Source organism: Seriola dumerili, unplaced genomic scaffold (genome assembly GCF_002260705.1).
Source record: "Seriola dumerili isolate Sdu_G_001 unplaced genomic scaffold, Sdu_1.0 BDQW01000073.1, whole genome shotgun sequence".
Lineage (NCBI taxonomy): Eukaryota > Metazoa > Chordata > Actinopteri > Carangiformes > Carangidae > Seriola > Seriola dumerili.
The window spans coordinates 2,161,552-2,180,374 of NW_019174328.1; the positions used below are offsets into that span (position 1 = coordinate 2,161,552).

The window sequence follows — 18,823 nt, forward strand, 5'->3', positions numbered from 1 at the left end:
ACTGGTAAACGTAATGATACATCCCACTCACTTTTTTTCTGTAGGGCTAAGGTAATTCTACTTCATATTTTTGTGTTTTTAATGCACAGTCTTTCCAAATGCAATATTTGTTTTACATTTAAATGTTTAAAGAGATATACACACATACATACTGTATTGGCTATGCAAATGGCAGTGCACTATACGTTCCACCTTCCTAGGGAAATGGTAATCTGCAGAGACTCATTTAGAGCATATTTTACATTCATTACTTTAAATTACTGTAAATAATTCCAGTTGCAGGTTTTTATTTTGGCTGTGGAAAATTTTGTCTTCAGCAGCAGGGTTTCACAAAATGATAAAATAGCATTAACATGGATTTCAAATAAGCAACATACTTCCTCCAGATATTATGTCCAACAGGCTGCAGCATAGTGGAAGCAAAGACTGGAGGAAGCAACACTAGCCAAGAGAGCACAACATAATGCATGCACCATGTGCTACAAAACCACCAATTTCATTTGGACATTTGCAAGCTCTCTACGTGGATTATACAAAGATATAAGGAGACTGGAATGGTCCAACCTCTGTTCTGCCGTTCCCAATTCATTCAGGGCTGACAGTTTTCCTTTTCTCTGTGAACATGCTCTTGTCATTAGCATGCCTCTGAACTTTGCCTCACAATGTCTCTTCTGAACAGTTCTGATGAATTATTTCATCCTGTATGGGGCTGACTGCAGGGCATACACATGTGGGTGCTTCCTCTGGCCTGGGTAGAGTCTTTTCATACTGATACAGGACGAACACCTGTTCCCCTGCCCCACTAAAACCTGACCCCAGAGTGTGCTGCTGACATTAAACTGTGCATGTAAGAATGCAGTAATTTAGAGGCCTGCAGGGACACAGCAAGGCTACTCTCTGTATTTCTTCTCTGGCATTTATAGAATGTAAAAGTAATTTCTGTAAACAATTCACTCCGCTACACATTCACATATCATAATTTTTAAAGCTCCATATTTTGCTCTTCTTCTGTGTTTTATTTGAAGTGTTGATCCATAAGAAGATATATTTGTGGTTTTAAGAACCAAAAACCATCTCAGTGTAGTTTTACATCTCCTCTCTCAGGCTTCTCTCTGGAGCTCTAGTAACAACAGGTCAGTGAGCCAATCAGAAGAGAGGAGGCTCTGAGCCTCTCTCCTGATTGGCTGACTGTTTTCTAAGTGTTCCAATAAAAATACAGCAGTAAACACTCAGAGAAACGAAAATCCTGCAAGGTTGGATGGTGGGTCCAGGTGTGCGGGGCTTGGGGCATGGCTGAGAGACGTGACTGCTTTGCTGTGACATCACAAAGTTGCAGAAGTCCTGACAGCTTGTTTTAAGGCTCAGTTTCTGAATACAGACTGTGTGTATTTCTCTGTGGACTGAGCGCTTTGATACTTTCACAGTATTAATATAGAACCTAGACCTGCTGTATAATCACATGTAACTGATGGACATCTACCTCTATACTATATGGGACCTTTAAGGTAACTCATTAAAGTGCAACACTCCAACAAGCTCATTCATCCCATCACTATGGGCAGTTAGACCCCCTCTGAAACCAAGCTCATCTCAGCTGTTTGTGTCTGTGAGCTTGTTCCTTCAGTCACTATCCACAACTCATGACCAAATGTGAGGGTTTGAATATAGATCAAACAGGTAACGTCTTCATGAGGGCTGAACAACTAATCAAAATATTATCAAATTAGCAGGAGCTGCAATTTTTTTGATACACATACCATAAATGAAGCATTGTAGTGCTACAGAGGAGCCCCGGCCTACAAATTATATTCTCCAGACTCAAAAGACCCATCTAAAATCACATCATCATTTCTATATTTTTTTCTGTGAAAATGAAATGACCATTCTAACTGAAATCATGACTCATATTGCAATTGCAATATGATTTATTTTTCATATCCTTCAGCCCTCGTCTTCACTAGAGCAGCCCAGGAAACGTCCTAGCCTCACTGTTTGACAAGGTACGACTCTGAGATGCTCTAATTTGGGGTAATTACTTTTTCCTAACAAAAGGGGTGGTCACGTTTCCAGCAGTCTACCGTCTCAGGCTTTGACGTTTTGATCCTTGTTCTAATCACTTCAGCTTGAGCCCAACCAGCAAAAAGTAAAAATACAGTCTGGACATCACCTAACTATAGACACTCTCCACTCCTCAGCTGCACTTACAGCCTCTGTTCAAGAAACCCACACAGAAACAGAATTGGGGACAAGGTGTAGCCATCGCTGAAAACGGCAACACAACAATCGTTCTGGTTATACAATGACCAAATGGCTTGGAGCAGCAGCCCAGCCTCCACAACACACCCTGATAAGGTCCTGCTCTGCAAAGGCAGGGGAGGAATGTAGCACGGTTTTGCCTTAGTAGCACAGTCAAATATGGTAAACCAAGCAAGAGGGCATCTTGGGTAATTATTAGTAACGGGGTGAAGCGCCGTGCACATGGCATGATTGACACGCAGGAAGGAGCACCTCCTGCACAAACAATGCTGCCCTAATTGGATGGTTGGATTCAGAATGAGTGAGTCTTGCTGATGAGAAATTCACTAAGTATTAACTAAATGCTGGTTGAAGCAGAAGGTTTAAGTTAGAGAGCTAATTTACCAGTGACTTGTGGATGTTGTGGTTTCTTTGGTGCTAGTTTCACTTGCTCATTTTGAGGTTACAAGGTAGAAATCACAGGCTTTAGGGAGTCACCGGCCTGACATGTTGCCCCAGCTTAGCAGCCCCTTTTTAGCTCTGCTCGTCACGCTGTAGTCACACATCTGCACCTATATATCAGAGCCGTGCACAGAAACATTCCTGAGAGCAAAGCAGAGGTGATTTGTGTGTCTTTCTCCTTCGTTTTTTATTAAAATTCATCTGTGATCTAACTGTTCACTCGGCTAAAAGCTATACCTTTTAAATCAGTCATCTGTCCAGAACCTAGACCTGCACCACATTAAGACCAGCACTGACATCACAACTGTTTCCCCTCTCCCCGCCGCGCCTCATGCCGCTTTCATATATTTTCTCTTGTCCTCAACAGATGGACAATCTTGCAGCCAGAGATTTTTTAAAGTGTTTAATAAATGTAATACAACCTATATAGTGTTGAAGAAAGGGGACTAAACCAGAACCATGTGCACGGAGTGAATGGCAGCCGTTAGGGGCCACAGCTAATATGGTCCAACATGTGGACCAGGCCATGCAGGCAGGTTCACTCACATGTTGGACAGTTTATGACCTTCAGCATAGTTCCCTCAGCAAGTAGACTGGGTACGTTACTACTCTGTAATTTATAGCGTGATGTTTTGTTTTTAAATGCACCGAAGTATTCTCTACGAGAGGAGAAGTAATAAAAGGATACAGGTGATGTTGGAATGCAGTGTCTTTCATGTTTTATCTCAAAAAGGAGTCGTACAGTGGTATTGTGTTCCTATAGAGGGTAATATATGAAGGTGTTTGACTTATTGTCAAATTAAGGAAGGCTGTCATGACCCTGGTGGTGTGTATGCATGCCTCTGGTCGTTATTTCATTCAGCTCAACCTGACACTGCTAACCGCAACAGATAATAAAGTATTCCTGAGAAGGAATGTGAGCAGTGATGGGACTGGATAAATCACAAACACTTGGAAGTCAAGCTGGAGCTGTGCAGTGTGAATACTTATATTTCACATACCTACAGTGAATACATACAGTTTAAGCATTTACCACTATTAGACTGTGAAGCCTCATCAGATCTTGTCTTCAACTTTAAACAAAGTAGCTTTTACTTGTCTTCAAACTTTGTCCCTGTTGGCTACCATACACTCCAGAGCAAGAGCTAATCAAATCTTCAAGATGCTTCCCTGTAATTATATTTTGACCCATTAGTGGGTCAGTCATCACAAACTCATGCAGTGCAGCCAAGTTTTGGACAATCTCTCAGAGCTTTGCTTTAAATTCCAGTAAGAGTTGGTAATTTGGACAAAATGATCTGTCACAGTAGATGTAGTTTTTTATTGCTGTATCAGTGAATGTTCTGAAGAAATAAAATAGAGAAACTGTTCATGGATAAAATGTTTTTGTTCAATCAAGTGAATACAATATTTGAAAAATCCTCTCCATGTACTTGATCTCATTGATGTCAGAAAATATTAAAATCAAATACTGTCATAAAACTGTCCTGCTCACTGATTCACAACATTGCCCATTATGGCCTACACTCAGAAGGAAAGGGATAGCTAGCATGGTAATAATGGTATATAACCGTAACATATATACAGTAGCCTCATGTTGCCCAACCTTAGATTTCAGTCAAGATCCAAACTTTTCCAAAGACATCAAGTATTTCAGGCAGAATCTTGGGCAAATGTGTTAAGAATGAAGCCTGAAGTCATCTACAATATTTACATTTAGTTACATGGAGCAGTTGTAGAGCTCATATATATCATAGAGCTGATAAATGATGCTTAAATGATTGATAAATATATATATATGTATATATATATATATACATATATATATTTAATTATTTGCAGCTATATATAAATGTATACTAATATCAAAATGTATGTTAATTATTTCTTTGGTTAAAATATTAATCAAAAATAAGTTTTTACCTGACCAATTAATTTCAGTTAAACTAAAAAGACATTTTCAAATACTAATTGTGACATAACCTACATTTGGCCACATCTACATCCTTTTTACACTTACATGGGACATTATACTGTAATATTCACCTCGTGCTTATACCGATAGGGTGAGATCCACAAATGTATTAAACGCTATCTGACTCACATTTTTGCACAGCCTAATATTTCACTAAGCCTTAGCATTTCATTCAGAGATGTACTCCAGATAAGTGCAATAATCTCAGTTTGATGGATGGCCCAGCCGGAGCCTCAGGCCAGTGGTGTGTACATACTGCAGTGGTTGCTGCTGAACGATAAAACCAACATAGGCAGGTGTGTTTGGTTAAGATGCACTTGTCAAGAGGGGTGACAAGCATGTCTGTGTTCATTCAAGTGAACCCCTTATCTGCACCTCCATGTCCCACTCATGAGACAAAAGCACTTCCCATGTTTGTATGATTTACCTCTCAAGTAAAGTGCACCTCCGAGCGCACACACGCACGTACATAACCATACCTTACAGAGGAGACCGTGCTAGCTATAAGTTATATAGCCTCTCATTACTACTTACTCCACAACTCAAAACAGTAGAATACATCATTTGTCTTTCTATTTTGTGTTGCTTCTTTTCATTTATACATACGCAATTTTTATTAGTTTTTTTTGGGAGGGGGTGTATTTAGTTGTTATGGTTTCTTGTCTATTTCTTGTGTATTTTATTACCTTTGTTCTCTTCTTCGCGTGTTTATGCGTGAGCTCGTACGTCACCTTTTTTTGCACTCACACAGTTTCACCGGCGTTAAGCGGAAGTGACGACACATCAGGAAGTAAAGCTCGCCGCTGGCCGACAGCAGTGAATAGCAATGGACAGCAACAGCAATAACTAACATTAGTTGGCGTTTGTCTCAGAAGCCGCCGCCTGAATGTATATGTGAAGCCTGTCCCTGATGAGGTGAATTGTTGAATGTCCTTCTAGAGTCGCTGAAAATGACACCAAGGTAAGCAGCTGTGTGTGTGATGATCTGTGTGCTTGCTAGCTTTGTAGCTAGCCGCATGTAGCTAACATTAACCTGCAGCCTGAACGAAAGTAACAAGAGAAAAGCCTAATGTTAACCTCATAAATAAGTCTCTTGAATGCATGAGTGGACTGTAGCAGTCAGCTGCGCTCGTCATGAGGAAACCTGTGGAGAGATACTCACTTAAAGGGAATTACACTACAGTAAAAATCATGTAGCTGTATCAGTTCTGTAATATACAGGCGAGCTTTTTAAATTTTTTCTTTAAGCTGAAAAGCAGAGACAGTAGACTCTATGGGTCATCTAGAGATAAAAACCTGGAGCTGCTCTTAGGCACTGAATAAAGACTCTTTGACAGCACTCTTGGTCATTGTACTGCAATATTCTTAATCTCAGCCAGAAGAAATGTATTTAAATTAATTAATTTGGAATTAATGCTATGCAACAGTCATGCTCTCAGCCCACTGGGTCAGTCACTAATTCAGTGACAATGACACCAAAATGTGTCATTGGATGAGATCATCTGTTTCTGTCTTGATATTTAGGGAGACAGAGACATATATATCATTACTATACAAAATCATATAGTAATATTTAATTTGAGTTTTAATCTTCATATTTCTTGAAATTACATACAAACAAATGAAGGTTTAAGTGGCTGTCATCAAATCAGACTGAAATCATTAGCTAGTTTAATATCAACGCTCCCTGTGTGCCCACATGAGTCATGTCCTTGTTCTGGGAAAGACAGTGATGCTCCTTTTCTTTCTATGTTTTTCCAGATGACTTACCAGTGGCTTGGACATCTGTGATTTGGCAGAAGATGAGGCTTGCTCAGTTTGTCAGACTTGTCATTGCTTGTAATGATTCCTAATGTATGCACAAACCACACTGACATGGACAGCAAACTATAGTGAATCGTGACTGTTGCTTTTTGCACATCACACATTCACACTCACTCACACACACACACACACACACACTAACTATATAAATTATCATTTAGCTTGTTTTGAATGGCTCTCAGTAAATAAACGGTGCTGACAATGTCACTGGGTGAGCAGTCTCAAAAGTGGTTTCCAACCCATGTCCAAGCCACTGTTCTTCAAGCAAACGGTTTACAGCCCAAGGGCAAAAATGGCACCAATGATGCCTACACCATCATTCAGCTGGGCAAGGAAAAGTACTCGACGTCGGTGGCGGAGAAAACACTCAGTCCTGTCTGGAAAGAAGAAGCCTCCTTTGAATTGCCTGGTCTACTTTTGGAGGGCAACCCGGAAGTATATGAACTCTGCCTTATCGTGATGCACCGGTCCTTGGTCGGGATGGACAAGTTCCTGGGTCAGAGGTCCATCAACCTTAATGAAATCTTTGATAACAAGGAGCGTAAGAAAACTGAGTAAGTATACTGTATATATCATATACTGTAGCAGGAAAGTACCAGATGTCACCTCAAGGCACATAATTTAACAACAAACCATACATCTAAACCACCAATCCAAAATTAAGATACACGAATACCTGCTGCAAAATTCTCACCATAATTCTTTTTTGCTAACAACAACTTGTTTTGGGAAGATACAAAAAGATATGACAATCATAACAAGGCAGCATTAAATCAGTCAGTCAAAATGAAAAATTAGATTTAGTGTGCTACCATTAATGAACTGTAATCTGTCTACAGTCATTGCAGTGCCATTAGTTCACCACATTACACCCGCTCAATATCAAGCTAATGAGCCGTCACATTGGTTTGTACAGTAATTGACATTTGGACACTGGGACATATCTGCTGTAGTTGAGTTTCCCTGATTGAATCTTGAATTTTGATATTGTAAATTTCATACTGGGTCTTTAGCATCACATATACAGTATTTGGACTCTTATGTAATGATTTTTTATGACATTCAAGTTCAGTTCAGCGCCAGCTCACAGTCATGTATCAGTGTGTTGGTGGAACAGACTTTTAAGAGGAAGTGGAAAATATTTGCTGAACTATTCCATAAGTCATATGTTGATTACAGAGTGGGATATATTAGTTGCTACACATTGTCACATTCACACACATGTCGTATGTCTTATTTCCATATGAGCCTACATATGTGGACCTAATGACAGTGTGTTGAGTTGTGCGTGTTACATTCTGTACTCTGTACTCTCAAATAGGTTGATGACCTAAATTGAGCTATTTTTTTTTTTTTTTTACACCACATGATTAACATACCACTGCATTGTCCTTTATTCTCTCTATGTAGCTGTTTTATACGATTGATCCGTTTCACTTTAAAGACCAGAGGTAAATTGTTTGTAACCCAGTAGGTGAACTGGAAACAGGCGCATCACATTTTTTTCTTCTTCAGCTTTGAACTATCTAACACACCTGTCACAGATGAGATGGAAGAAACATCACAGATTGGTTGAGCTTTAGTTTTTCCATCTTGTTGATCGTCTATTGTTCGAGGCTTAGCAATGAATTTGCCTACATTGTTGAAAGATTATTTCACTGACATGGTGAGTGCCAGTTGGCCTAACAGAAACTAGTAGAGCTGGCCAAACATGTCTACTTAGTCACTCCTATGCATAAACTTGTTTTCAAAGGTGAATATGGTATTTTCTTCACAAGCAAAAGGAGCTGTGTTTGAATGTTGGCGTGTTCAGTGAAGAGTTCACTTGTTCTCCTTGTTTTATTTTTGTCTGAATGCTCTCAGTGTCTTCCTTAACCCAAAAAGACTAAAAGTCAGATGAAGTGGAGACTCTTCACTTGCATACTGAGTGTGATTTTGGTGAACAGCAGTGGGTGTCATCTAACTGAGTCAGACCTCTCTTAAACAGGTGATTTGTCTATACTGTTTATCTGCCTCACGCCCAGGGCTTGCTAGAAGAAGGTTTGTCCCTTTGTGAAGTTACTGAATAAGAGGCTTGAACAGAAAGAGAAAATGAATAAATCTACAGTAAACTAAACCAACATACTGTACGTACCATCACATCTTGGGGATGTTGATCCTTACAAGTCCAGCACACACACGTTTCTTAAATCTACATTAAGAAAACAGGAACAGAATTAGCAAACTGGATCTGGTGCTAATTAGCTCACTGCACATTTCAACATGGAAAGACATCAGCACACTTCCTGTTCGCCCATCAGGGGGGAGAATCACAATATGTTATAATCAGTGTGGATGGGTTTTATTTGTTTTAGGTGCCTGAGCCGATGCATCTTGAGGCCGTGCACTTTTTCAGCAGTGGTTCTGTAATGGATATACCCGTGTTGCTTGTTGGCCTAATCCCACACTGCAGGCATACTTGACAATGATGCTGGGACCCTCGATACTATATCCACACTCCACTGTGGGTCTGTGTTCACTGCGGGCCCATCTGCAATGTTTTTGAACTGACATATTGGGGAGGAAAGCCCGTCTTGATATCTGAGTAGGCAGCCCATAATTATCGCACACCTGTGTTTGTTGATTGTGAGGAGTTTCCCAGCGGTCCGGGCCCGAGTGGGAGGATTGTGGTTCCAAGCACACGGAGGTTTATCTTGGCCTTGAGACACACGTGAGGTGCAGCTCCGGCCCCACGGCAGCGGCATGCTGTGGCTGCTGATCAGACTGAGAACGGTGCGCAGCCTGGGAATTAGACCCAGCAAGGCCTTTCATGACTGTGCTCCTGGGCCACGAGCTCGACGGTTTAGAATAGCGTTCAACAGCTGCGGTTTTTAAAAGGCCAATACCAAGACCTTTTTTTCTTTTCTTTTTTTTTTTTCTTTTGGATTGAACTGATAACTGATACTTCATGCTGGAATTCAAGGGATTCTACAAATCTCCATTTACATCCAGGAAGTAATATCAGTAATTATATTAAAACAAATAAGATCATGCAAAGATGTTTTCAGTTCAAGGGTTGTCCATTAGATTGAAAATGTTACATACAGTAATGGTGTGCAGGCCAATATTTGGAATACAGCCACATTTCTTAGATTTACATTGACTGATTTACAGTTTATTCATCTTGATGCTGGTTTCCTGTAGGACCTTGTCATAAGCCCTATAACATAGTGGATATGTATTATTAGCATATACGAACTGTTGGGTTGCCATGCGACATGGCTTTGCAGTTTCCCCAATTGCTTGTTGTTGCATTTCTGAACAAAGGCCAGATTTGTGCAAATGCCACTTCATTTCGCTCAGAGTGAAGGCATAAATCCCATTACTTCCAGTTGAAAAAGCAGAGAGGTTAAACAAATAGAAGCTCAAAAGCAGCCTGAAATGGTCTATATTATTCAGCAGCAGCCCGTTTCTTACGTTCAATTTGCAAAGAATAATGTTTATCCTCTGTGTGATAAATTGTATTCTCACTTGTGTCAGAAAAAGTTAAAGTCAGATTTAAGCCCCTGCGTTTGTGTGTAGCTTTTGGATTAGTCTGCTCAAATTAGCCTTTTCACTGGTGTCCACAAAGAAGTAGGTAGAGCACATTAGAAAGGATGTGGGCTATTTCTTCCATTTGTCATATTGTTTGATAGTGTAAGGACTTTTACTGCATTTTGACTTTGTATACCTGTCTTCCTGAATGATGCTGAATTATGTGTAATCAACTCACAACATTTTCATAAATCCTGTTCTTTTTATATAAATTGCCTTGTTGAATTTGCTCAGCCTAAGCTTCCTCCTCTCTCATTACAGCTGGTATTCCTTGGAGTCAAAGCCGGGGAAAAAGAGGAAAGAACGAGGCCGCATCCAAGTCAGCATTCAGTTCATGAGGAACAACATGACGGCCAGCATGTTCGACCTCTCCATGAAGGAGAAGCCCCGCTCGCCTTTTTCCAAACTGAAGGACAAAATGAAGGGTCGCAAACACGACAGTGGCTTTGGTGACACATCTTCAGCCATCCTGCCTCGCTCTGCCGTGTGTGACGCGGAGCCCAGCCGTCAGGCCTTTGCCCCAGACCTACAACCTCAGCCTGAAACAAAGGTCAAGAGACCATTACTCGCTGGGGCCCATAAACTATCTGCAGCCCATTCCATGTCGGACCTCATTGGGACCCATTTTCGACCTAAACTGGACTCCATGAACTCCATAGAAGAGAGTGGTGAGGACCAAAGCTTTTTTTTTTTTTTCAGATTTTGATTGTTATGTATGTATGTTATGTTTGCCTTTTTAGGTACAGCAGGTAAACTTTCATCACTGCTTGTCACATGTCTGCAGAGGATTGACAGGGTTTTTGAAATCAACCAAACACCAAATGATCTCTCTTTACCAAATGAAGTCATTGTTGATCATCTCATACTTTCATTCAAGGATGGAGGACAGTGGTATAAGCAAGAGACTGGTGTCTCAAAAATTTCAGCTATGTGTGAAGGATAAAAGGCCTTGTTGTCATACACTGAAATGACAGAGAAGTGTTATAACACAACTGCAGTATGGTTTCCTCTTCTCCTGTGTTTTATTTGAAGTTGATCCATAAGAAGATACATTTGTGGTTTTAGGAACCAAAAACCATCTCAGCGTAGTTTTATATCTCCTCTCTCAGGGTTCTCTCTGGAGCTCTAGTAACAACAGGTCAGTGAGCCAATCAGAAGAGAGGAGGCTACGAGCCTCTCTTCTGATTGGTTGACTGTTTCCTGAGTGACTGAATAAAAATATAATAGGTTTCATGTAAACACTCAGAGAAACCAAATCCTTCAAGGTTGAATGGTGGGTCCAGGTGGGCGGGGCTTGGGGCATGGCTGAGAGCAGTGACTGCATTGTTGTGACATCACAAAGTTTCAGAGGTTTCTGAATACAGGCTGTGTGCATTTCTATGTGGAGTGAGTACTTTGATTCTTACAGTATTAATATAGAACCTAGACCTGCTTTATAATCAAACAACACATGGACATCTACCTTTATACTATATGGGGCCTTTAACACCATTTTTTGTTGTTTACCTGTTCTAAATTAAGTATCTTAGCCTTATTTACTTGTGACTGCTGTACTGTTAATGTGGGATGCTTTTGCAATTTCCAGTGGCCATCAGTAGGGGTCAATAGTAGTCACAAAGCTAGAGGGATATACAGTGTATATAAAGATATTGACAGTACAAGGTATGTAAACCTATATATAAAGGTATAGTAATTTTCGTACCAGTCTGCAGTCTTTGTTGATCTCTGTTGCTGACCAGTATAAAACTGACCCTTCCTGCTACCCTATCCCTACTGAGATGTCTCTAAAAAATCTCTAAGAATATTTATCTGGTGATGTCATTATTCTGGTCAGGTATTGATTAGCAACCCTAAAGTTTCAATACGGTCATTTTCAAGCAGCGGAATTCATAATTTTGCCAAGCAATGGCGCAATCAATCAGGCAACAATCTGATTTGTCTTATATTCATTACCAGCAACCCAAATTCTGGTCTCTAAATGTACAAATAATCACAAAAGGAAATAGATAAGCATTATTCAACTCACTGCTGACTATCTTGACTTCCAGATCTCCACCGCACAGCTGTCTGAGGCAGTAACAGTACAATGATTATGACTTTATCTTACAAGCTACTTTGTGAACATTCAGTTTGGCATGCTGGAGAGAGGAAATTAGCCAAGGTTGTGAAGGTAGGAGGCACACAATTGCAGATTTGGAGGGTATAAATAATATAACAAGCTGTCCTAAATTACTGCTCCAAATGAAATGTTTCTTTTGTGGTGTGGAATTAGTTGGAGAAGTGTCAAGGCCAGCTTGAAAAATAACATGAGTAAACACTTAGGCACAACACAAAGTGGAGATCTTTACTTGTTCTTTTATTTGTGTCAGACTGTTCAAAGTGTTTAAATCATTAAATCAGGGATTGTTTTGGGTAAAATCATCATAAATCGTCCCATTGAAAAACAATTACATATTTTGCCTTAATAAAGATTGTGATTATTTCTTTCCATAGATATTTGTTTATTGCAGCTCCATCAGTTGATGTAATACTTTTGGTTTCCCCTGGGGGAGTACAGGTGGACCTCACAGGCGTTCCCAGAGCGAGGTGCCAGGCTATCAGGACGGTGAGGCACACAGTGACCCTTTCACTGATATCAGTGACACCCTGCCACAGAAGTATGCCACGCTCCCACGCAACCGCAACCCATTTGAGGGGGAGCACGGGCAGCTGTGGGACCGCGCAGAGCGGAAGGAGAAAAAGGAGAAGGTCAGCCTCCTGGAACGAGTGACGGGAAAGAAGGAGGGCCGCAAGACCAGTAACGGGGGTCGATCGGGCAGCTCTGGAGACCTGCGCTCCCCCAACCCTTTCAGTGGTGACTCACAAGCAGACACTAACCCGTTCAGCTCCAATTACAAAGCCAGGTAATTTCCTGTTTTGTTTATTCTGTGTGGTTCATCAAAATGAAAAAACACATAGCACAGTACAGCTCCAGTACATCACACTCTATTTACCTCACAAAACATTTCCAGCTGTCTCTCCTTCATCAGGGTGCTGCCTTAGGTTGTTTCTGGTTTCCTTAATCCCAAATATCCCAATCAGTGATTGATCCCTAAATCACCATAGATACCTAGTACATAAAACAAGAGCATTTCAGTTTTGTCTAACAATATATTATTATCACTCTTACTCTTCTTGAATACAGAATAGTACAATATAAATATAAATGACAAAACAAATAATATTACAGCCATCTTTTCAGAATATAACTTAACAATAAAAACTTAACTAGAGATACACCAATTGATCAGCTGGTGATTGGAAAAGGTTGTCAGCATGATGGGCTATGGTTGGTTACGACCTATCAGTCTCAGATATCCGATTCTGTGCCGGTCAAATTTACACTCATGCGCCTCTTAATGGTTCATGTTTCACACGCAACAGCACAGGCGCAACATGCTGTCGGCGTGGAAAATGCAAAGTTCGCAATTTGGAATAGCTGTAAGGCCAGAGTGAGCTGTGGAGGAACAACCACGAAAACGTTTGGAACGACAAACTTAATCGGACACATGAAAACAACATCGCCTGCTGAACATCTCCGGTTTTAAGAGGCTAGCAAAGATAAAGCGACTAAAACTAGAGCCACACTGGTGACCTCACCTGTGCATGACGGCTGCCTCACTGAGCTGCTGCTGTGGCTCGCACACGTGTGTCCACACCGCCAGTGTTGCTGTAGTGACTTGGATGATGGCCCTCAGTAATAATAAGAATTTTATTGTGATCAGAAAGCAGTCACATGATTTTTATTTACCCTCATTCCAAGAGTGAGAAAGTGAGCTTTCCCTTCACCGAGTGATTTAATAGTAAATAATCGGTGTTTTATTATGAACATACAGTTCCATTGTCCATTAAAGAAACGTTAAAAAATGTTTGTGTAGCTGTCAATCATAGTTCTTAGAAAGAAAATGGGAATTGTCCAAGAAAAATGCAGTCAGTGCGTCTCTAATCTTAACCCGTCGATGGTTAAAAAAGTTGAATATCTGTTTGTCGACACAAATTAACAAATTCTTTAGTCTTTCAACCTATTTTTTTAAAACACCACAGACTCAAATCTCTCCCATCTTTTAAATAAATGTGCAGTTGTTCTCAAATGTGTCTGCTCTTTGGGAAAATATATAATCCAGAGACGCTACAAAAATGGCTTCATGTCCAGTTCCTCATTTAAACTTCTTGGACACTCGGTTTAGAGTCTTGGAAACTTCCCTTTGAAGGAGCAGCTTCTCTAAATGTCCCTCTCTGCTTCACATAGACGTACAGTAAACGCTCATGTGTTTAAAGTTGTCTTTTGTTTTCATTCATGGTCATTTATTAACAGCTGCCAGGTTTGGCTTTGATGTATGTCAACAATCAACAGTTTATTTTGAACTGGTTCATACTTTGCAGGATGTGTGTGACTAAGAAACAGAAGGAACTTCCTAATCAGCTCCACTGAAATATCAGTTTCTTCCATGCCTTAAATTTAGCCTCCATCTGTGTACATGTGTAGCATATCATCACTGTATGTTCTCCATCCTTTTCCATAAATATCTCACAATCCCAAAATGTGATCTGGCTAGCCCATGGGACAACCACTGTGCTGCAGGATATTGGTTACTGCATTCTTGTAAAGTTTCAAATACCTTGTTGATTGAAATGTACGATCTGATACACCCCCCCCTTCTCTCTCTCCTAAGTATTGTTGTTCAAACATGTCCACAGAGCCAGTTACATCTATTTCCTGTGTTACATAAAGAGTTGGTGAGCGCTGTGGCTAAGTTCTGGTTTATCAGAGTGGAAGGTGTCATTAGAGGCTCTTTAGAGAGCCTGGGCTTGATAACAGAGCCCTCTGAGCTATAGTAATGAGATCCTCTGCAGAGATAGACCACCCAATTAACCACTTATCTCTGTAGGCACTAGTCCATCATCTTTACTGCTGCCTTTGTCATGCAGTAGCTCAGTGGTCATTTATAATGTGGTGCACGGATATAAAAAGGTGCTTCAAAGTACAATATTTATTGATGAAACATTTTCTCTCTTCACCATATTCTCTTAAATGTCCGAGTCTGCCTCAGAGCTTCTGTAGTAGTATGAATGCTGACTTTCTATTTGATTTCTTCACAGTGATAAAAAGTCAACAGGAAAGGAAGACATCGCCTTTGGCCAGAAGAAGAAGGACATCTACAGCAAGAAGAAAGTAAGAGAAGCAGTACAACCCTTGTTGCAAAAGCTGACAGTTGGTTGATATCGTCACATATTGTCAGTTTTACCTGACATTGATTGAGATGGGAAAAAAAAAAAAGTGACCTCAGCTGTGACATTACTTCCTTTGCAGTGTTGTGTATATTTTTAATTGAGAACTCAAAGTTTCATTTGACGCAGCAGCTGGTGGCATTGATCTCTGAGGCCTCTGGAAATTCAGATGTGCCATTCAACTAATTAGCAGCTGCACACATTGGTCATCATGTCTGATCCGATCATAATTTGAAGTGGTGTGAAATTTCAGTCTATAAGGTCAGTCATAGTGGTGGGCTGCACTGATTCTGTAATTGGAGTTTTTTGTTGTTGTTGTTGATAAAAGGCAAGGAAATTGAGTTAGATTTTCTTTTTTTAATGATTATTACATCATTTGTACATGATGTTTTACCCTTTGTTGTTTGTTTTTTCTTTAAATTCTTTTTTGCATTTCCAATTTGAAAAAGAAAATTCGTAGACTATTACACAGCAAAATTGGGATTTACGAAGGAGCAGTGGGAGCAGTAGCTTAAGTGACGCCTAAATGAGAAAGAGAATGCTGATAATGGCTTTCCTCACCTTTCTTTGTGGGTGTTGAGGGCTGTCGGTATCCACACGTGCCCCCGTGCATGCCGCAGTGCCTCGCAGAAATGGCAGCTCCCATTTCCTCTGCTTCAAGGCCCTAATTAACCACATGCAGGGGGGGGGGAGTGGAGGGAGGGAGGGCAGTGAGAGATTTCAAAGGACTGAGCTTTTAGATTCTCAAAGCTGAGCTCATTAGAAACTGTAATGACACAACTGGAGAATGCCAAGTGTGCGCCTTATCTTCTCCCCACTACTGATCGCAGAAAAATGGTCATCATTACTTTGCCAGTTCATGGTCATTTCCAGGCCTTTGTCACCAGCCACTAAAGCTCCTGATTATTATGCTGTGTGTGTATTTGTGTGTGAGAGAGAGAGAGAGAGGGAGAGCAAGAGAGTGTGTGTACGCTTGTATGTGAAACCAACATTCACTTCCATATGGCTGTCAGTTCTGTTATTGCCTCTCAGATGGCTTAAGCGCAGTATCTTTCAGTGAGATGCTTTTTTTGTATTGTGTTGTGTTGTGTGTGTGTGTGTGTGTGTGTGAGGAATAGGTTACTGAGCTCTGTTCTTGAAACCCTCCTTACATTGGACATTTAATCTCTGTCGCAAATATTTCATTTTGGTTTGTGTCGCCCCACAGTAGCCTCTGTGCTGTTAGAAGCGATAAGATACCTGGTAAGCAGTCCCGCTCCAGGTCTTTCCACATTGTCTTTAGCCAGCAGTAGAAGCTTGAATGGTGCATGGGAGTGGAAGCTGATAAGTGTGGTATTTTAAACAGGGTGAAGGCTTTGCTGCTCTATCCGTTCGGGGGAGGATGCCCAGCACTGAAGCGATAAAGTGGTCCCTCATTAAAAACGATTACAGCTCCTCTCGTACCCGCGCAATATGATCTGCACATACCGTACCACACTGCTCTGTCCAAATAGATTGTCCTCAAAGAGCAAAGCTGGGCTTGGGTTGCATCCTTATTTTGGTATTTATTAGCCTGACATTTAATTGCAGAAATGTGCAGCCTGGCATTTCCCCCCTCAAAACAAAGATTTCTTTTTTTTCCTTTTTCTTTTTTTGTTTTTTTTTTGGGGGGGGGGGTCTTTGTTGTTAAGTTCTGGCAGCCTGTCAGGCGATTTTGCCTGAACGGTCTGTAGTAAGAGAGGTCATACTTTCATACTTTTAGTAAAGAATAAGGAAAACAACTTTCTGAAGATGTTCGCTTCTAGCTGTAGTGTCCAAGTCAAATCCCATTAGTGCACTTAAACTGCTCTTGATTTGTTACAAACACTGTTAGACATCTGCCACAGAATTCAGTGACATGCCAGTGCTAAATCCCTGGAGAACAGTCTCATCTAACAACTCTCATTTAGCCTTTATTAGCAACAGATAACACGCGATAAACACATGTGAGTTTATGTCACATTAGGTTTACACGTCTAATTAGTAATTTTCTGTGTTGTGTTGTGAGCGATCTTTAAGGGTAGTTTCACTCCTGCCTCTGTTATCAGATGCTGACACTTCATAGAAGATCATTCAACCATTTTAATCTACTTTTTCTAAAACATATCCATGCACAATATGGAGCTTGTAGCCTTAAGATCTGCTGGGGTTGAGCATTGACTTGTTTTGTGTTTTTTTGTTTGTTTTTTTTTTTCCTTCCAGGAGGTGACACAGGAAAGTGTGGCCGCCTATAGCAACTTATCCTTTGAGGAAGTTGTGCAGGAACTCATCAAGCAGAAAGAAATAGTGAAGAAGAAAGATGCCCACATCAGAGAGCTGGAGGACTACATCGATAACCTACTCGTACGTGTCATGGAGGAGACGCCGAGCATCCTACGGACACCGTATGAGCCCAAAAAGAAGGCGGGTAAACTCAGTAAAAAATAAAAAGAAGCAAAGAGACAGAGGATGAGAAGTTACTAATAAAGGTTTAGGTGTAGCTCGTGTATCAGTATCATATGTTAAAATAAGTTGGAACAAATGGGATTGATCAAAGCCAAATTTATGATTGAGCTATGTCTTTGCTTTAGAACATTTTCATTCAGTGGATGTAGTTTTTATAGTTAGTTTTTTTTTTTGTTTTCTTTTTTTAAATCTTTTGGTTATTTTAGTACATGTTTCACGTCTCCTGTTTTTCTGTTTTAAAATTACCTTATGAATTTTTGTTGTGGTTCATTTTTAGGTAATTATCAGGGTACGTGAAGTTCAGTTGATACAAGTCAAATCAAACTCATTTTATTATTTTTTTTAAAGATTAATTATATTGAATGCACTTGAGGTCTGTTGCACACACAGCTGCCACCATCTGTCTAGAAGCTCTTAAGGTGCAAATGCAGCGACATTCATGTTTACCAGATGCTGCAGTCGCAGTTGTGTGCTGTTTGCTGAACGATGGTCAAGTGGTTGATAAGATGAAGCTGTAGGTTATTGTGTTTACACTCGAGCACAAGTCTTAAAGTCGCCACCTAACTGACCTGGAGTCTGCGCTCATACCCAATACACTGAGTTCATTTATAGGTGTTCTTAGAAAGACTGGAAGAGAGTTACGGTAAGAAGTATCTTCGAGTCTGGTTTCCTTCTAGCTTACTGAATCACAAAAAAATGAACAAAGATACATTCCTTTTATCAGTCACTGACTTTTCATTCATTCTTTATTTTATTTGTGACGACTATCATGTAGCTTTCTCAGACAGAGGGTCTCATATTCACTCGCTTGAGGTGAGCATTTTACTAACTTTAAGTGCAATAATTATGACTTAAGCATCTTGCGTTATGTTCTGCTGGTGATGTTCTTGTTTACATTTTAATCACACTCACTTTGAGTTGAGCTTATCTCTTTATATTGATTTGATTCATTAGAAGAGCTCGGAGTTCTTTGTTACGACCTCACCTCACTCATTTCCTCCAAATACAAGTTAATGCTGAAGA

The 18,823-nt window shown here is 40.3% G+C and overlaps 1 protein-coding gene across 1 annotated transcript; it reads left to right on the plus strand.

Moving 5' to 3' along the window:
• The first annotated feature begins 5,517 nt into the window (after window positions 1-5,517).
• On the plus strand, window positions 5,518-17,950 carry rab11fip2 (RAB11 family interacting protein 2). Its single transcript, XM_022743839.1, has 6 exons — window positions 5,518-5,633; window positions 6,434-7,050; window positions 10,331-10,737; window positions 12,627-12,972; window positions 15,209-15,281; window positions 17,558-17,950. Exons 2-6 carry the CDS (start codon window positions 6,698-6,700, stop codon window positions 17,780-17,782), a joined length of 1,404 nt encoding a protein of 467 aa, XP_022599560.1. The 5' UTR covers window positions 5,518-5,633; window positions 6,434-6,697; the 3' UTR covers window positions 17,783-17,950.
• The last annotated feature ends 873 nt before the right edge of the window (window positions 17,951-18,823 follow it).

Excerpts from the sequence above, each read along its gene's own strand:
- rab11fip2 (XM_022743839.1), top strand. The coding sequence starts at position 6,698 with ATGTCACTGGGTGAGCAGTCTCAAAAGTGGTTTCCAACCCATGTCCAA. Across the intron at positions 10,738-12,626 it reads GAACTCCATAGAAGAGAGTG|GTGGACCTCACAGGCGTTCC; the intron begins GTGAGGACCAAA and ends GGGGGAGTACAG. Across the intron at positions 15,282-17,557 it reads ACATCTACAGCAAGAAGAAA|GAGGTGACACAGGAAAGTGT; the intron begins GTAAGAGAAGCA and ends TTTTCCTTCCAG.